Source organism: Oncorhynchus mykiss, chromosome 25, assembly GCF_057628025.1.
Source record: "Oncorhynchus mykiss isolate SJ-2025 chromosome 25, ASM5762802v1, whole genome shotgun sequence".
In the NCBI taxonomy this organism is placed as follows: Eukaryota; Metazoa; Chordata; class Actinopteri; order Salmoniformes; family Salmonidae; genus Oncorhynchus; species Oncorhynchus mykiss.
This window is the reverse complement of record NC_143046.1, coordinates 76,893,106-76,914,063: the sequence shown is the minus strand read 5'-3', so window position 1 is coordinate 76,914,063 and position 20,958 is coordinate 76,893,106. Positions and strand designations below refer to the sequence as shown.

The 20,958-nt window shown below is 39.7% G+C and overlaps 1 protein-coding gene across 1 annotated transcript in view; it reads right to left on the bottom strand.

Moving 5' to 3' along the window:
- Positions 1-6,135: 6,135 nt before the first annotated feature.
- Positions 6,136-20,958, bottom strand: part of LOC110505784 (protein transport protein Sec23A) — a 39,772-nt gene continuing 24,949 nt past the window's right edge. The window contains exons 15-18 of the mRNA XM_021585220.3: positions 20,150-20,236; positions 9,605-9,760; positions 9,451-9,516; positions 6,136-7,607 (exon numbers count right to left, since the gene is read on the bottom strand). Of these exons, the coding sequence (XP_021440895.1) occupies positions 7,518-7,607; positions 9,451-9,516; positions 9,605-9,760; positions 20,150-20,236 (399 nt within the window). The 3' untranslated portion in view covers positions 6,136-7,517. The remainder of the gene's footprint in view (positions 7,608-9,450; positions 9,517-9,604; positions 9,761-20,149; positions 20,237-20,958) is intronic.

The following is a 20,958-nucleotide window of genomic DNA, read 5'->3' as shown; positions in this document are numbered from 1 at the left end:
GATTGTTGTCCTATGGACAGAGTCTCCCACCTCAGCTGTAGATCTCTGCAGTTCATCCAGAGTGATCATGGGCCTCTTGGCTGCATCTCTGATCAGTCTTCTCCTTGTATGAGCTGAAAGTTTAGAGGGACGGCCAGGTCTTGGTAGATTTGCAGTGGTCTGATACTCCTTCCATTTCAATATTATCACTTGCACAGTGCTCCTTGGGATGTTTAAAGCTTGGGAAATCTTTTTGTACCCAAATCCGGCTTTAAACTTCTTCACAACAGTATCTCGGACCTGCCTGGTGTGTTCCTTGTTCTTCATGATGCTCTCTGCGCTTTTAACGGACCTCTGAGACTATCACAGTGCAGGTGCATTTATACGGAGACTTGATTACACACAGGTGGATTGTATTTATCATCATTAGTCATTTAGGTCAACATTGGATCATTTAGAGATCCTCACTGAACTTCTGGAGAGAGTTTGCTGCACTGAAAGTAAAGGGTCTGAATAATTTTGCACGCCCAATTTTTCAGTTTTTGATTTGTTAAAAAAGTATGAAATATCCAATAAATGTCATCCACTTCATGATTGTGTCCCACTTGTTGTTGATTCTTCACAAAAAAATACAGTTTTATATCTTTATGTTTGAAGCCTGAAATGTGGCAAAAGGTCGCAAAGTTCAAGGGGGCCGAATACTTTCGCAAGGCACTGTATATAGACAGGTGTGTGCCTTTCCAAATCATGTCCAATCAATTGAATTTACCACAGGTTGACTCCAAGTTGTAGAAACATCTCAAGCATGATCAATGAAAACAGGATGTACTTGGGCTCAATTTCGAGTCTCATAGAAAAAGGGTCTGAATAATTATGTAAATAATGTATTTCTTTTTTATTTTCTATTTTACATTTGGAAAAATCTCAAAAAACAGTTTTCGCTTTGTCGTTGTTGGGTATTGTGTGTACTGAATGTCAGAGAATAGCTTTGTATCCATTGCAGTGCTATGGATGTTCTTTCGTGCTTTCTTTGAATGCCTGACTTTCAAACCGACATATCTTTTAAATAAAAAACATTTGTACCAATTCAGTAAACTGCTCTGGTTCTCTTCAGTTCAGGATGTGATTGTGCCTTACAACTTCAAGGAGAAGGGCAGCATGTAGGAACATACAGGTAACTGCCAAAATAAAGGAAACAACTGAGAAATGAGGGATACAAAGTATATTGAAAGCAGGTGCTTCCACACAGGTGTGGTTCCTGAGTTAATTAAGCAATCAACATCCCATCATGCTCAGGGTCATGTATAAAAATGCCCAAATGTCCATTATTTTGGCTACCCTGGCTAGACGAGATCTCAGTGACTTTGAAAGAGGGGTCTCAAAGGAGCATAGGGGGTTTAAAGTGTGTGTGTGTGTGTGTGTGTGTGTGTGTGTGTGTGTGTGTGTGTGTGTGTGTGTGTGTGTGTGTGTGTGTGTGTGTGTGTGAGACAGTCACCAGATCTCAACCCAATTGAACACTTATGGGAGATTCTGGAACAGTGCCTGAGACAGAGTTTTTCACCACCATCAACAATACACCAAATTGGAATTTGGAATTTTTCATGGGTCAATGGTGTCGCATTCCTCCAAAAGAGTTCCAGACACTTGGATAATCTATGCCAAGGTGCATTGAAGCTGTTCTGGCTCGTGGTGGCCCAACGCCCTATTAAGACACTTTATGTTGGTGTTTCTTTTAGTGCTGACCCCATTTAGTCGACTGGTCGATTGTTTGGTCGTTAGGTTGTTGGTCGACTGAGATTTCTTTAGTTGAGTAGTAGCAAAATATATAGATTTTTGTTTAAAATCATGGTGTGATTGGCACCTGTCTGAGTGGACTAATCCATTGTGGAGGCCATGGGGATGGCACAGTCCATCAGTCTAATATGTGCTACTGAAGTTGTATATGGTTAAATTACATAAGAACAATGGTGCAACACTAATAAAAATTATATTTATAACAAATGTGCTTTCTCCCGCGTTGGATAGTGGGTGGGGTCCGGGGTTCAGAAGCACATAAGTGAGCTATTGAATTGGTGCCTTTTCCTAGACCATGTAGTTATGTGCATAATAGCAAAGTTAACCAGCATATTGGTGTTAAGAACAATGTGGGGGAGGCAGCAGCAGAATGAGATGAGAAATCAGGCCTTGCCTTATTGTCTAAGAAAAGTGATGAGAGAGCAAACCTCAACTTAATTAGATCTATAATCAATAACCTAACTAATAAATGTGCCTGGTTTTATAAATAATGAATATATCTACAGAAATAAGACAGATCCTGATTCTATTGCCTGTTTGAGTTTTTGTTTAATAATAGCCTACTGATTCCGCAAGCACCAAGCCTCACTCAATGACATGTCAAGTAAACTATTTTACAAATTCGACTGTTTTTAATCTTTGCTATGCTGTAATTTGTCATTTGTATTAGGATCCCCATTAGCTAACGCCGTAACGTTAGCTAATCTTACTGGGGTCCAACACCAATTAATAAGACTTTACAAACAATTACAAATCAAGACTTCACAAACATTCAACAAGTAGACAATTACCTAACAGGAAACACATTTAACATTCAGTTGATGCACAAGGCTGTGGGGCCAGATGGATTACCAGGACGTGTACTGCGAACATGCGCTGACCAATTGGCAAGTGTCTTCACTGACATTTTCCACCTCTCCCTGTCCGAGTCTGTAATACCAATATGTTTCAAGCAGACCACCATAGTGTCTGTGCCCAAGAACATTAAGATAACCTGCCTAAATGACTACTGACCCATAACACTCACTACTGTAGCCATGAAGTGCTTTGAAAGGCTGGCCATGGCTCACATCACCATTATCCCAGAAACTCTAGACCTACTCCAATTTGCATACCGCCCCAACAGATCCACAGATGATGCAGTCTCTATTTCACTCCACACTGCCTTTTCCCACCTGGACAAAAGGAACACCTATGTGAGAATGCTATTCATTGACTACAGCTCAGCGTTCAACACCATAGTGCCCTCAAAGCTCATCAATAAGCTAAGGACCCTGGGACTAAACACCTCCCTCTGCAACTGGACCTCGGACTTCCTGACGGGCCGCCCCCAGGTGGTAAGGGTAGGTAACAACACATTTGGCACTCATTTGATCCTCAACACAGGGGCCCCTCAGGGGTGCGTGCTCACTTCCTCCTGTACTCCCTGTTCAGTCATGACTGCATGGCCAGGCACGACTCCAACACCATCATTACATTTGCAGTTGACACAACAGTGGTAGGCCTGATCACCGACAACGATGAGACAGCCTATAGGGAGGAGGTCAGAGACCTGGCCATGTGGTGCCAGGACAACAACCTCTCCCTCAACGTGATCAAGACAAAGGAGATGTTTGTGGACTACAGGAAAAAGAAAACCGAGCATGCCTCCATTCTCATCGACATGGCTGCAGTGGAGCAGGTTGAGAGCTTCAAGTTCTTTGGTGTCCACAACTAACATGGTCCAAGCACACCAAGACCGTCATGAAGAGGGCACGAGAAAACCTATTCCCCCTCAGGAGACTGAAAAGATTTGGCATGGGTCCTCAAAAGGTTCTACAGCTGCACCAGCGAGAGCATCACTGCCTGGTATACCAACTGCTCGGCCTCCGACCGCAAGGCACTGCAGGGGGTAGTGCGAATGGTCCAGTACATCACTGGGGCCAAGCTTCCTGCCATCCAGGACCTCTATACCAGGCGGTGTCAGAGGAAGGCCCTAAAAATGGTCAAAGACTCCCGCCACCCTAGTCACTGTTCTCTCTGCTACCGCACGTGCTGCCACACGATGACAAGTCTAGGTCCAAGAGGCCTCTAAACAGCTTCTACCCCCAAGCCATAAGACTCCTGAACATTTAATCAAATGACTACCCAGACTATTGGCATTGCCCCCCCCCCCCTTTACACCGCTGCTACTCTCTGTTGTTGTCATCTATGCATAGTCACTTCAATAACTCGACCTACATGTACATACTGCCCCCGCACATTGACTCTGTACAGGTACCCCCCTGTACAGTCGTAGCCAAAAGTTTTGAGAATGACACAAATATTAATTTCCCACAAAGTTTGCTGCTTCAGTGTCTTTAGATATTTTTGTCAGGTGTTACTATGGAAAATTGAAGCATAATTACAAGCATTACATAAGTGTCAAAGGCTTTTATTGATAATTACATGAAGTTGATGCAAAGAGTCAATATTTGCAGTGTTGACCGTTCTTTTTCAAGACCTCTGCAATCCGCCCTGGCATGCTGTAACTTCTGGGCCACATCCTGACTGATGGCAACCCATTCTTGCATAATCAATGCTTGGAGTTTGTCAGAATTTGTGGGGTTTTGTTTGTCCACCCGTCTCTTGAGGATTGACCACAAATTCTCAAATGGGACTAAAGTCTGGGAAGTTTCCTGGCCATGGACCCAAAATATCGATGTTTTGTTCCCCGAGCCACTTAGTTATCACTTTTGCCTTATGGAAAGGTGCTCCATCATGCTGGAAAAGGCATTATTCGTCACCAAACTATCCTGGATGATTGGGAGAAGTTGCCCTGAGAAGCAACCCCACACATGAATGGTCTCAGGATGCTTTACTGTTGACATGACAACAGGACTGATGGTAGCGCTCACCTTGTCTTCTCCGGACAAGCTTTTTTCCGGATGCCCCAAACAATCTGAAAGGGGATTCATCAGAGAAAATGATTTTACCCCAGTCCTCAGCAGTCCAATCCCTGTACCTTTTGCAGAATATCAGTCTGTCCCTGATGTTTTTCCTGGAGAGAAGTGGCTTCTTTGCTACCCTTCTTGACACCAGGCCATGCTCCAAAAGTTTTCGCCTCACTGTGCGTGCAGATGCACTCACACCTGCCTGCTGCCATTCCCGAGCAAGCTCTGTACTGGTGGTGCCCTGATCCCGCAGCCGAATCAACTTTAGGAGACGGTCCTGGCGCTTACTGGACTTTCTTGGCGCCCTGAAGCCTTCTTCACAACAATTTAACCGCTCTCCTTGAAGTTCTTGATGATCCGATAAATGGTTGATTTAGGTGCAATCTTACTGACAGCAATATCCTTGCCTGTGAAGCCCTTTTTGTGCAAAGCAATGATGATGGCAAGTGTTTCCTTGCAGGTAACCATCGTTGACAGAGGAAGAACAATGATTCCAAGCACCAACCTCCTTTTGAAGCTTCCAGTCTGTTATTCAAACTCAAACAGCATGACAGAGTGATCTCCAGCCCTGTCCTTGTCCTCGTCAACACTCAGAATCACTGACATGATGTCAGCTGGTCCTTTTGTGGCAGGGCTGAAATGCAGTGGAAATGTTTTGGGGGGATTCAGTTAATTTGCATGGCAAAGAGGGACTTTGCAATTAATTGCAATTCATCTGATCACTCTTCATACCATTCTGGAGTATATGCAAATTTCCATCATACAAACTGAGGTAGCAGACTTGGTGAAAATTAATATTTGTCATTCTCAAAACTTTTGGCCACGACTGTATATAGTCTCGCTATTGTTGTTTTACTGCTGCTCTTTCATTACTTGTTACTTTTCTCTTATTCTTGTCCGTATTTCTTGAAACTGCATTGTTGGTTGTGGCTCGTAAGTAAGCATTTCACTGTAAGTATTCGGTGCATGTGACTAATAAAATTTCATTTGATACACTTTGATGTCATGTGGTGGTCGGTGGAGAAGGGAGGAGTGACAACGGGTGCTAGTCACAGTCACTCGCGGTCTCGTTTTTAAAAACACAGAGTAGCAAGTCTGAGCCCGGCCGGGCACAATCAATCGCTAGTCCGACTTCCTCTAGTAATTTGTGTTTAGTCATTATTTAATCAGACAGTGTGCTTAAAACATCATGCAAGCTCAGTGCATATAGTTGATTTGATTAAACCACATAGGAAGTGTCAATATATGGAAAAATACACTTCTGAAAATTTGTACAAATCAATTGGACGACTCTTGGTTGACCAATATTTATTTTAGTCGGGGACAGCCCTAGTTTACTTTATTTTGAAAGTTAGCTGTAAAAGTTCATAAAATCTGATAAAACATCTAGTTGAAAACAGCATCACTCAAACTAAATCAAATAGAAAGTGTTAATAATCAACAAAAATGATTTTTACAGTGAGGTATTTTATTAGAAAAGTCCAAATTAACACTGTTAGTAACAAGGCAGATATGATATGAGATCCGGAGAATAGCAAGGGCAGGTTTAATACTCTGCAAATCTGTCTGTATCGTGGAGCATGTTAGTACCACTGTCTGTATAGTACAGATGTAGGATCTTCATTTGAACCAGTTTGCTACAGCAGGAAAATAATCTTGCAGAAATAGAAAATGTAAATTATGTGGATTATAATTAATGGCCATTTTTCTCGGGGTTGTTACATTTTTTGTAAAGGAAAAGTCTGACATTACAAACTTCCGAATCCTTTTTAAACCTAAAATACACCGCAACTGTTAAATATAATGCATTGCAGGAAAGTTATTCCACAACAAGGTGATCAAATTACGATCCAACATCTGTACTAGGCAGGGTTTTGTACCACAATGAGTTTTTGATATGAATGACGAACATTAATTAGATAGCACACACTAAAGGTCTGAAAATAACCTATTATTCTGTGGCGTACGCAGGGAGAACAGAAAACAAATTCAATTAAGTTGTATTGGATTCCCCAAGCTTTACCAACTGACGATACAACACCCACCGTTTCTCTTTCTGTAAGCCTGCAGCTATGACAGCTCTGATTGACTGGACGATAGTATTATACATTTCTCTGTTTGATATATATTTTTTTATAGAAACACAGACAGAAAATGTAATATAAAGTAAGTCTGGATGCTGTATTGTTCTAGATAAACTAGACGTATTGCCATTGAAGCATCAAAATAAAACATCCAATAAAATGTCTCCAACTGGATGTTGGGTGAGTTAGTGTTCTGAGGGGAAAGTACATCTACATAAATATCAGACTCATCTTACGATTCATATACTGATCCGGGACCAAACATTTAAGCTAGCAGTCACCAACTGATGTTTTCTTTTGTTTGTTCTTTTTACAATCATTGACCACCGACTAGTCACATAAAAAGGCTGTCCTGCAGATCATTGTCTGTATTTTGTCACTTTCCTGTACATAGCCATTTTCAATATTAAAAAGGAGAAAGAGGAAGACATATCCTCTTCTGGTTGTTGACTTTCCCAAGTATAGTATGAGTTGACTGCTGTTGAGCAATCCTGGGTTCATATAGTATTTGTTTTCTTCCAAATACTTTAAGTGTTTGAGCCGGTCTTGAGTGCCAGATGGGAGGGGTTTGCTTTTGGGTCTATTCCATTGGCTTTATTTCGCCAGACAAGCTCAATCAAGCACAGATTAAGTACTTGAAAGAAAACAAATACAATCTGCACCCAGGTCTGCTGTTGAGTGGATGATGAGGTGGAACCATGGTCTGTGATGCTGACGTTCAGTGGTTACTATGGGATCTGTCTCAGTCTCAGGCAGCGCTGGACACAGCCAGCTTCTTCAGGTGGTCCATGAATACCTGTAGACTGACGTCATCTGTCAGGATTGGGGCTCCTGACTCCTACACACAGAGAGGACGAGAGTGGAATTCAGTTATATAATCTGGGAAAGTAGTTACACCCTGGAGGCTCCTCAGAGGAGGAAAGGGAGGACCATCCTCAGAGAATTTCATAAAAATAATTAAACATGAAAAAAAGTGATCATTTTTAAATAAAACTATTCACGTCACCAAATAATGTATTAAAAAACACAAAGGTCTACAGTATCTCCGTAGGGTAGCACCATGGTGTAGCAGGAGGACCGGTACTCACCCCCTTCCATAGACTTACACAGTAATTATGACAATTTCCGGAGGACGTCCTCCAACTTACCAGAGCTCTTGTAGGATGAACTGACATGTTGTCCACCCAATCAAAGGATCAGAGAATAAATAGTACTGAAAGAATAAGCTACATCTAGCTAGCATTGCAGTGCATAAAATGTAGTGAGTAGTTGACACAGAGAGAGAAAGACAATATTTGAACAGTTTTGAACAAACTAATTTCTTCAAAAATGAGGGAGGCTAGAGAGAAAGAGAGAGCAATATTTTGTTGTATTTTATTAACTTTCACTTACTTATCTAATGAATGCAGCTAGCTAGTTTAGCCTACTCAAACACCCGGCTCAAACAGAGAGGGATGCTATGTTAGCTAGCTGGCTATGGCTATCCAACACGGTAACTCTTCCAAGTCAAGGTTAAGCTGGTGGCTTTGTCAATGTATTACCACTGGGGCCCACCAGTGTAACTGCTAAACTGCTTGCTGACTGTACTGCATGATAGTAGCTAGCGGGTTTACTAATGCGTTAGTTCTAGTAGCTATGTTGACTATGACGTTCGCTAATATGGTTGCAAAGATGCATGCTGTTTGTAGCGATTAGCGGTAATGATATGAAGGTTTGGCTTGGAATTTTTTTTTTGCATGGTCACAGAGAGTTGATATGTTGTACACTGAAGTCCACAAGCGAAGGGAAAAGGTGAGAGAAGGAGAGTGAGTAGATAGATAAGTAGGAATTATACAACGCGCTAAGTGATCATGCTGTTTGAATGTGGCAGCTATGAAAGTAAATTGTGTTTTCACATGATCAGAGGTGTATTCATTCCACCGATTCTGTTGAATGAAACAGGGATAAACATACCTGAATTTGTCCAATATAAACTCTTGTTTGCAACTGTTGGACTAATGGTTACATCCTAGACCAACTAGCTGCAGGCAATAGTGTGCAAGGCGGTATTGAATGTGCCACTGTCTGTCACCATGATTACTCAAAATGTCTCTCGACCTGTGCACTTAAGTTGTAAACTTTCATTCATAAACAAGATTGTAGCAACCTCATGATCATTCGGTATAGGAAAAATCTGAGTATCACGTAGTAGCCTAAACCTATCGATGTTACATTGAGCTGGGTGAATGGATTGTGACTGACAGTCATCCAATATGCTGTAATAGAAATAAGGCCATGCTCATGAAAAAAATGAGTATCCTCCCTCATCTTAAATGGCACCGACAGCCACTAAGTTACACCTTCATTATCCACTAAAAATGTAAGATGACTACACTAATTTGTGTAGACTTTACCTGCTTGTGTAAAAGAAACGGACAACAAGTAAGAGTTGGGACTCTCTCTCCAGCTACATGATGACTTTCAATACAACATTAAGCTGAGTCAGGCTGAACCACAGTGGACCCTATGCTCCTCCAGGATCAACAGTCATTATTGCACAGACATGCCATTCAGAAAGAGACAACGTGCTTATCCTTTACAAAATAAAATACTAAAAACACCATCCTTAGCAGTATGTACTTTTTATTAATAGTATCTTCTCTAGTTCCTGGGTAAAAAATAAGAATCAGTAGAAGTCTTACCTGGCCCCATGCATACATGTTGTTGTGGGTTTGTGATGGGTTAACTTTAGATAGCAGGAAACGAGCCTAGAAAACAACAAGAACATCAATACAGGAAGTTGAATAGACTTGACAGTTGACATTCATATACATTTTAGCGAGTGTGTGTATGTACCTGTGATCCGCCAAACTCTGTGTCTATGTAGCGGGGCATTGGGAAGCGGCTGTGCAGGATCTCCTGGGCGTCGTCCGCTGGAGCCTGCAGCAGGTGGCGGAAGTTCTCGTACTCGGGCATCTCCTGGTAGCCTGCCTTACGCCACTGAGACACAGTCTGATGGATAGACAGAGAAAAAGGGTTAGAGAGAGGCCAGTTAGAGATGTCCTGAAGACATGTAGACGTTTACAGATCTGAGAAATTGAGAGAAGTCTGTTTAGGAGCAGATTGGTTTTGATTGACATTATTTCAATAGCAATCAATGACACTGGATATAATGTATTTCTTTTTTTCAAACAATACAAAACATACACATACAAATATCAACAACCTCACCCCCCCATCTCCAGCGCCGCACATGGCCTCAAACTGCACCATTTTGTTTGTCTCCGTCATCCTCGTATTTTCAATATTTAGATAATAAAGCATCTGACATCTCCATTGTGTTAACGATGGAGTATTGGTTGATTTCCAATTTAAGTATACATTTTTGAAAGATGATTGCTGAGAAAAGTATGTCTCTATGCACCCTCATATGCCATATCTTGAAATATGCAAACAGATTAAAAGTACATTTACAATGTAATACTTCTGACAGCTAACTTTCTAACTCCGCCCATAACGTCTGGATTTTATAGCATTACCAGAAGGCATGGATAATTGAGTCATTGTTAGTTTTACACTTAAGACAGGACTCTTGTATAATATTAAGAGTACATTTTCGTTAACTCATTTTGTTAGTTATGCTCCAACATTCCCTCCATCTTGTCCATAAGTCTTGGTTCCAATAGTTTATATTTTTTCTAAGAGGTTGTCAGTTGGATATGCTCTCTGCAAGGTTCTGTATAGCTTACCTATCATATGAACATCCTTTTCTGACTTTAATAGGATTCCCTCAAGATTGCTCTGATGACCAAGAGATTTCAAATCAAACATAATTAAGTTGCATGTATTTGAAAATATCTAGATTGGTCAGTCCAAAATTGCTTTTTAATTTTGTCAAAGAAATAAATATATTTCCTATTACCAAGTCATTTATGGTTTATATGCCTTTAGTGGACCATATTATCGGTGAATTATGAAAAGCTATCCAAGGATTGTTCCATAGGGTTGTGTTTTTGGGGAGTGATAATAGTTCTGGTAGAATACGTATAATTTTCATCAATATTGTTATAGTGTTCTTAACTATGAAGTTAATGTTCTTCGCTTAATCCTTTGAAAATAGACAAGTGAAAAGATTTTGGGGATGCATATGCGCATCTTCAATATGTACACTTTGTTCCTCTTTAGTGCACTTAACTATATGTCGCAAGTAAAAAGCCCTGGGTGGCGAGTTGGTACAATTCCAAGTCTAGAAGGTTAAAACCCCCCTCAGACTTAGGAAAATCTAAAACTTACATTTTTATTTCTATGAGCGTTATTTGCCCATAAAAAAGTATGTTATGAAGGAGTATAGTTTTTTAAAGAATGTATTTGGTGGGTAATTAGAATGATCGAGAATACAGTGCCTTGCGAAAGTATTCGGCCCCCTTGAACTTTGCGACCTTTTGCCACATTTTAGGCTTCAAACATAAAGATATAAAACTGTATTTTTTTGTGAAGAATCAACAACAAGTGGGACACAATCATGAAGTGGAACGACATTTATTGGATATTTCAAACTTTTTTAACAAATCAAAAACTGAAAAATTGGGCGTGCAAAATTATTCAGCCCCCTTAAGTTAATACTTTGTAGCGCCACCTTTTGCTGCGATTACAGCTGTAAGTCACTTGGGGTATGTCTCTATCAGTTTTGCACATCGAGAGACTGACATTTTTTCCCATTCCTCCTTGCAAAACGGCTCGAGCTCAGTGAGGTTGGATGGAGAGCATTTGTGAACAGCAGTTTTCAGTTCTTTCCACAGATTCTCGATTGGATTCAGGTCTGGACTTTGACTTGGCCATTCTAACACCTGGATATGCTTATTTTTGAACCATTCCATTGTAGATTTTGCTTTATGTTTTGGATCATTGTCTTGTTGGAAGACACATCTCCGTCCCAGTCTCAGGTCTTTTGCAGACTCCATCAGGTTTTCTTCCAGAATGGTCCTGTATTTGGCTCCATCCATCTTTCCATCAATTTTAACCATCTTGCCTGTCCCTGCTGAAGAAAAGCAGGCCCAAACCATGATGCTGCCACCACCATGTTTGACAGTGGGGATGGTGTGTTCAGCTGTGTTGCTTTTACGCCAAACATAACGTTTGCATTGTTGCCAAAAAGTTCAATTTTGGTTTCATCTGACCAGAGCACCTTCTTCCACATGTTTGGTGTGTCTCCCAGGTGGCTTGTGGCAAACTTTAAACGACACTTTTTATGGATATCTTTAAGAAATGGCTTTCTTCTTGCCACTCTTCCATAAAGGCCAGATTTGTGCAATATACGACTGATTGTTGTCCTATGGACAGAGTCTCCCACCTCAGCTGTAGATCTCTGCAGTTCATCCAGAGTGATCATGGGCCTCTTGGCTGCATCTCTGATCAGTCTTCTCCTTGTATGAGCTGAAAGTTTAGAGGGACGGCCAGGTCTTGGTAGATTTGCAGTGGTCTGATACTCCTTCCATTTCAATATTATCGCTTGCACAGTGCTCCTTGGGATGTTTAAAGCTTGGGAAATATTTTTGTATCCAAATCCGGGCTTTACACTTCTTCACAACAGTATCTCGGACCTGCCTGGTGTGTTCCTTGTTCTTCATGATGCTCTCTGCGCTTTTAACGGACCTCTGAGACTATCACAGTGCAGGTGCATTTATACGGAGACTTGATTACACACAGGTGGATTGTATTTATCATCATTAGTCATTTAGGTCAACATTGGATCATTCAGAGATCCTCACTGAACTTCTGGAGAGAGTTTGCTGCACTGAAAGTAAAGGGGCTGAATAGTTTTGCACGCCCAATTTTTCAGTTTTTGATTTGTCCCACTTGTTGTTGATTCTTCACAAAAAAATACAGTTTTATATCTTTATGTTTGAAGCCTGAAATGTGGCAAAAGGTCGCAAAGTTCAAAGGGGCCGAATACTTTCGCAAGGCACTGTAGATATTAAATATTTGGGAGCCATGCCATTTTGAAGAGGTTTATTCTACCTGTAAGATTTGCTTTCATATTGGTAAGTAATGGGATTAGTTAAGTCATCTGTATATACAGTTGTAGTCGGAAGTTTACATACACCTTAGCCAAATACATTAAAACTCAGTTTTTCACAATTCTAGACATTTAATCCTAGTAAACATTCCCTGTTTTAGGTCAGTTAGGATCACCACTTTATTTTAAGAATGTGAAATGTCAGAATAATAGGAGAGAGAATTATTTATTTCAGCTTTTATTTCTTTCATCACATTCCCAGTGGGTCAGAAGTTTACATACACTCAATTAGTATTTGGTAGCATTGCCTTTAAATTGTTTAACTTGGGTCAAACGTTTCAGGTAGCCTTCCATAAGCTTCCCACAATAATTTAGGTGAATTTTGGCCCATTCCTCCTGACAGTGTGTAACTGAGTCAGGTTTGTAGGCCTCCTTGCTCAAACACGCTTTTTCAGTTCTGCCCACAAATTTACTATAGGATTGAGGTCACGGCATTGTGATGGCCACTCTAATACCTTGACTTTGTTGTACTTAAACCTCTCTGGGATATGTGGGACGGTAGCGTCCGACCTCGCCAACAGCCAGTGAAATTGCAGGGCGCCAAATTCAAAACAACAGAAATCCCATAATTAAAATTCCTCAAACATATAACTATTTTACACCATTTTAAAGATAAACTTGTTGAAAATCCAGCCACAGTGTCCGATTTCAAAAAGGGTTTACGACGAAAGTACACCAAACGATTATGTTAGGTCAGTACCTAGTCACAGAAAAACACAGCCACCTGTCATGTGGATGGAATATCTTGGCAAAGGATAAAGCCTCACTAACAGGGATGTAAACAAATTTGTTCACCAAATTTGAGAGAAATAAGCTTTTTGTGCATTTGAAACATGTCTGGGATCTTTTATTTCAGCTCATGAAACATGGGACCAACAGTTTACATGTTGCATTTATATATTTTTGTTCAGTATATTATTTCTGTATATTTTTGCTTAAGGTAATTTATATTATATTTGATTTACATGTATTATTTCAGTTGGAAAGTTGAAAGCTTCAAAAGATTTGAATAGAAATGACCATTCAAGATGGTCGAAAGCCTTTTAGTATCAACAGCCATTATTGATAAAGTGAGTGTGCAAAACACTAGGAATACTTACTCTTTCCATGACAGACTGACCAGGTGAATCCAAGTGAAAGCTATGATCCCTTATTGATGTCACATTAAATCTTAAATATACTTCAATCAGTGGTCACCAACCGGTCATTTGCGATCGACTGGTCGATCTCCAAGCCATTCTTAGTCGTTCACCAAACATTTCTGAAAAAAACCCAACAATAAAGCCTTGTGTTCCTAATTTTTGTATTTGTTTTGCATTGTTGGCGGTAGGTGCACTTGATTCTGCAGCCCTAGTGCCGGGAAGGTAAAGTGTTCTCATTTTGAATCATTTCAGGTCTGAAGTTTGAACTCCTCCTACTCGGCAGGCCCAGAGATCAAATCAAGGGCACCTAAAGGCCTACTGCTGGCAAATCAGACAGCATCTTTCTCCACAGTTTCCACGCGCCATAGACTGTAAAAGGAAGCCTCTAACGCACAGAAAAGTTGATAATGTGACATTTCAAAACTTTTAAAACCATAACTAGAGAGAGACTCAACTAATACAGCAAAGACCTGCTGTTTTTATGAGTAAGTTAATTTAAAGTTGTTATTCAGCACCGTCAACACTTTGTTCAACAGTTTTATAAGCCATTAACTTCTTGACGCTACCCATCCCTTAAGCGGGATAATTGTCATCAGCAACCGCTGAATAGCATAGCTCACAGTCAAATAATATTACTAAAAAATATTCATATTCATGAAATCACAAGTGCAATATTGCAAAACACAGCTTAGCCTTTTGTTAATCCACCTGTCATCTCAGATTTTGAAATTATGCTTTACAGCGAAAGCAATTCAAGTGTTTGTGTAAGTTTATCGATAGTACGGCAAAACATTATGTACACTAAGCATTAAGTAGCTAGGTAACGGAAATCAGAAAAGCAATCAAATTAATCGTTTACCTTTGATGATCTTCGGATGTTTTCACTCACAAGACTCCCAGTTACACAACAAATGTTCCTTTTGTTCCATAAAGATTATTTTTATATCCAAATACCTCTGTTTGTTCTGTCAAAACATGTCAAATGTTTTTTTATAATCAATCCTCAGGTTGTTTTTAAAATATATATTCGATAATATATCAACCGTGAGTGTAGGTTTTTCAATAGGACCGGGAGAAACAATGGCCACTTTACTCTGTTATGCAAAACTCACTCTGAGAGCCCCCACCTATCCACTTACGCAATGTGATCTTTCTCACTCATTTTTCAAAATAAAAGCCTGAAACTATGTCTAAAGACTGTTGACACCTTAGGGAAGCCATAGAAAAATGAATCTGGTTGATATCCCTTTAAATGGAGGATAGGCATGCATAGGAACAGAGAGGTTTCAAAATAAGAGGCACTTCCTGATTGGATTTTCCTCAGGTTTTTGCCTGCAATATCAGTTCTGTTATACTCAAAGACAATATTTTGACAGTTTTGGAAACTAATCTGAAATAGGCAGTTTCAAATTGTACGTTTTTTAGCCAAAAACGAAAACACTGCCCCCTACATGCAAAAGGTTAAATGCGTGTTCTCTATACTTCCACTCACGCTACAACCAGCACTTCAGCTGCAATAAAAGAGTATAGCTCTTTTATTGCGTTTCGATAAGCCCGCATTGTTATTATTTGCGGCTTGTTTTTTTTTTGTATCAAGGAATACATTACTTTCTCTGGTCATAGAAGTAACATGAATTGCTGCATGAGGCAGAAATAATGCAATGCGACTTAGTCTTCCAACTGATGGCAAAACTTGTCTCTTTTTCTCAGTGGAGAGAGGAGGGACGGTGAGTCGGGTGATCAGCAGCCTCACAAGTAATAAAACAAATTATATATTACCAGTGTGATCATATAGCTAAAATTTGGAAAATATAATTTCCAAATGTTATGAGAAGAACAATGGCAGGGCAATTCAAGTGTAGCCAATATGCAGTTTTAATGTATTGGGCCTATAGCCTACTGCACAAACCTCATTGCTACAGAACTGGTTGTAATAGGTTCATGTTGCATAATAGGCTTATGTTTTTTAAGTAATGTAAAAGAAAATCTGAGCGGTAGATCTTGGCTTGCATTTTTACGGAGTAAGTGAGCTTGACTCAGAAAAGGTTGGTGACCACTGGTGTAGATGAACGGGAGGAGACAGGTTAAAGAAGGATTTGTAAGCCTTGAGATAATTGAGACACAGATTGTGTATGTGTGCCATTCAGAGGGTGAATGCGCAAGACAAAATATTTAAGTGCCTTTGAACGGGGTATGGTAGTAGGTGCCAGGCACACCAATTTGAGTGTGTCAAGAACTACAAGACTGCTAGGTTTCCTGTGTGTATCAAGAATGGTCCACCACCCAAAGGACATCCAGCCAACTTGACACAACTGTGGGAAAAATTCCCGTGGAAGGCTTTTGACATCTTGTGGAGTCCATGCCCCAAATAACTAAGGCTGTTCTGAACAAAAAACGGGGTGTAACTCAATATTAGGAAGGTGTTCTTAATATTTTGTACACTCAGTGTATATCTTGTTTTTTAGCGTATTGTATTAGAAAGAAATACATGAACATGTTTCAGTTTAAGTGTCTAGTTTTTAAAAACACTGTTTGATTGATATGTATCAAGTCTGGTAAGAATTCTGCCATTCTATTGCTGATGAGCTTTGTAATTATTTTATTTTCACATTTTATTAAAACTTATGGGTCTGTAATCAGCAGGAGACACTCCAGATGCTCCTGGTTTTAATATAACTGAAATAACTGTTCGATACATGGAACTAGGAAGCACTGAATTGAATGACGCATGTTGTCATTTCTGTAAATAGGGGGGGCTACTTTATCCCAAAATGTTAAATACAATTATGGGGAAGCCAAGTCAGCTAGGCGAACCGAACTAGTGTGCTCGCATGGTCCCTTAAAATACATTTAGCTTGAAAAAACTAGAAAAGTGACAATAGTACTGTTTGTCCATTTAGAGAGACTGTAGCCAGTATACACTTCCAAAAATAGTCCAAATGAATAATAAGATAGATTTATTGAGTTGTCATTGATTTTGACGTTTTTGCCGAAGAGATCTTAGTCGCACAATTTTACATCTAATTAATGAAAAAATTCCCATGAAAACAAGTTGTCTCTTGTGGAATAACAACAAAGACTTTATTGAAGAATCCCTACTGTTGACCAATCACCAAAGAAGCTTCAGCTACCGATTTCAGCTTGTGTGCCTGAACAACCGAAAAAAAACGAAGTCCAAAACAAACAAAAACGCCACTAAACATTGTCATAATATATGCACAAACTCTTCCCAACCTCTTTTGGCTGGGAAGCATGCAGACGCCTTAAGAAGGGTGTAGGATCAGTCCAATTTTAGTTTAATTCCGATTTATATAGATTTTCATAGAAGCTTTGAATTATGTTGTTTCTAATTAACATTTGTATCTTTATCTTTTTAAATTATAACTGGATTGGCATATATCCGTTTGTGAGGGCTTCGAGATGTTTACCAGGTTTATTTCCCATTAAGTAGTATGCTTTATTTGAGTTTCACCTGTAGTTGTTGGCTCTCTTCAAAGTAAAATATCATATTCCTGCTTAAGTTCAAGATATTTTTATGGGCTTTTTCTAAAATAGTAATTTATTTTTCTTATATTTAAATGTTTTAAATCAGATTGAACTTGTGCAGAGAATGAGATTATCATTCCCCTAATGTACACATTAACTTCTTTGGGACTGGGGGGCAGTATTGAGTAGCTTGGATAAAAAGGTGCCCAGAGTAAACTGCCTGCTACTCAGGCCTATAAGCTAGAATATGCATATAATTAGTAGATTTGGTTAGAAAACACTGAAGTTTCTAAAATTGTTTGACTGATGTCTGTGAGTATAACAGAACTCACATGGAATGCAAGAACCTGAGAAAAAATCCAACCGGGAAGTGGGAAATCTGAGGTTTGTAGTTTTTCAAGTAATTGCCTATTGAATATAGTGTCTATGGGGTCATATTGCACTTCCTAAGGCTTCCACTAGATGTCAACAGTCTTTAGAACCTTGTTTGAGGCTTCTACTATGAAGGAGGAGGGAATGAGAGCTGTTTCAACCAGGTGTCTGGCAGAGTGCCATGAGCTCAGTCTCGCGCACTCCCGTGAGAGTTAGCTGCGTTCCTTTTCATTTCTAAAGACAAAGGAATTCTCCGGTTGGAACATTATTGAAGATTTATGTTAAAAACATCCTAAAGATTGCTTCTATAATTCGTTTGACATGTTTCTACGAACTGTAACGGAACTTTTTGACTTTTCGTCTGGACCTAGTACTCGCGCCTCATGAATTTGGATTAGTGGGCTAAACGTGCGAACAAAAAGGAGGTATTTGGACATAAATGATGGACTTTATCGAACAAAACAAACATTTATTGTGGAACTGGGATTCCTGGGAGTGCAATCTGATGAAGATCATCAAAGGTAAGTTAATATTTATAATGCTATTTCTGACTTCTGTTGACTCCACAACATGGCGGGTATCTGTATGGCTTGTTTTTGTGTCTGAGCGCTGTACTCAGATTATTGCATGGTGTGCTTTTTCCATAAAGTTTATTTTAAATCTGACACAGCGGTTGCATTAAGGAGAAGTGGATCTAAAATTCCATGCATAACAGTTGTATCTTTTATCAATATTTATTATGATTATTTCTGTAAATTGATGTGGCTCTCTGCAAAATCACCGGATGTTTTGGAACTACTGAACATAATGCGCCAATGTAAAGTGAGATTTTTTGATATAAATATGAACTTTATCGAACAAAACATACATGTATTGTGTAACATGAAGTCCCATGAGTGTCACCTGATGAAGATCAAAGGTTAGTGATTAATTTAATCGCTATTTCTGATTTTTGTGAGCCCTCTCCTTGGCTGGAAAATGGCTGTATGGTTTTCTGTGACTAGGTGCTGACATACCATAATTGTTTGGTGTGCTTTCGCTGTGAAGCCTATTTGAAATCGGACACGGTGGTTGGATTACAACAAGTTTATCTTTAAAATGGTGTAAAATACTTGTATGTTTGAGGAATTTTAATTATGGGACTTCTGTTGTTTTGAATTTGGCGCCCTGCACTTTCACTGCCTGTTGGCGAGGTAGGACGCTACCGTCCCACATATCCCAGAGGGGGGGGGGGGATATGCTTTTCTGTCTTTTATGTCTACATTTGTAATGGTGTTAATTTTTTACATTTACATATGTTTTTCAACAGGTCAATGTCCCAACACATCTCCAGGCTGTGCAAGGGCTAGTTGACCAAGAAGGAGAGTGATGGAGTGCTGCATCAGATGACCTGGCCTCGACAATCCCCTGACTTCAACCCAATTGACATGGTTTGCGATGAGTTTAACCGCAGAGTGACAGACAAGCAGCGAACAAGTGATCAGCATATGTGGGAACTCCTTCAAGACCTTTGGAAAAGCATTCCTCATGAAGCTGGTTGAGAGAATGCCAAGAGTGTACAAAGCTGTCATCATGGTAAAGGGTGGCTACTGTGAAGAATCTCAAATATATTTTGATTTGTTTAAAACTGTTTTGGTTACTACATGATTTCATGTGTTATTTCATAGTTTTGATGTCTTTACTTCTATTCTATAATGTAGAAAATAGTAAAAATAAAGAAAAAACCTTGAATGAGTAGGTGTGTCCAAACTTATGACCGGTACTGTATATATACATATATATTTTTTATTGGGGGGGCATAAAAGACTGTAAAAACACCAGCAAATCAAGTGATTTTTAATTGTGGAAATCTGTCCCAAAGTATGCTGATGCATAATAGAGAGATATACAAATGTAAGCAAGGATTGAAATGATTATGTTTTAGTCAAATATTGCAGTCAAATTTGCAGTCTACAAATTATGTGTAATTATATTCGGGCAACCTGACAATCCACTGCGGCTGAATCTAGTTGATGATCCCTGCACTACTGCAACACTGGCATTACAGTCCCCACTGCTCCCTCATCTATTCACAAATGTCAAATAAGGACAATAGTATCTGGCTGCAACCTGAAATGAAATCAGTCTAGTGTACGATAGAACAGGGATCATCAACTTGATACAGCCGCGTGCCGATTTTTTCTTGAGTGGATGGTGAGGGGCTGGAACATAATACAAAATAACTTGTAGACTGCAAATTGACCGCAAGAAGCCCAAACAGATATCATATTTGATGTAGTCTGTTAATAGGTATGTTGATTATGATTGGATGACTGATGAACATACCTCGCCATGGTAGATGAGGATCTGGAAGAAGGTGTCCATGAGAAGGATGCGATCAGGAAGGATACTGCTACTGTCCAGCAACACAGGCTAGGAGAAGGAAAAGTTCTACATTTAAACCACATGTAAACAATACTAATAGCAGGATACTGAACACAGGCTACGAGGAGAGAAACATGACACCATCTTAAACCACTGCCCTCTAAATGAAATGTCATCCTTCTAATGCAGCTCCAATCAATAATACTGTTTAATGACTAAACCAGGTTGGTTGAGGTATGGGGGGGTTAATCCCAGACACCGATAGCAATGTCACAATATCGGCGTTTTCCAAAACAAATGTCACAACACACCAACTCCCATCTCAGGTACAAAAGTACTATATCTTGTATAGTGTGTTGGCGTTTTAAAGGACACAAACAGCGCAGATAGAGTGGTTCTGTTTATACGTGATGCCATCTGTTTGACAAGGAGCACGGAGATAAGAAGATTACTCTTTCAATGTTCAACAGGCAGGAGTAGACAGAATATAAAGTCAGAGCCAGTGGAAACATTACATCCGCATCCCAAATGGCACCCTATCCCCTATATAGTGGACTAAGGTCAAAACTAGTGCACTATATAGGGAATAGGGTGTCATTTGAAAGGTAGCCTAGGTCTCTGCTAATCAAAAAAAAAAAAAAAGGAACACCTGAATGACTAAGACTAACATGCTGACCACACCGCTCGCGTTGCAAAATAAATTCACACATACATGTTATTCAATCATTGCACTATTTTTGACTAGAACCCCGTAGTGCACTATGTAGGGA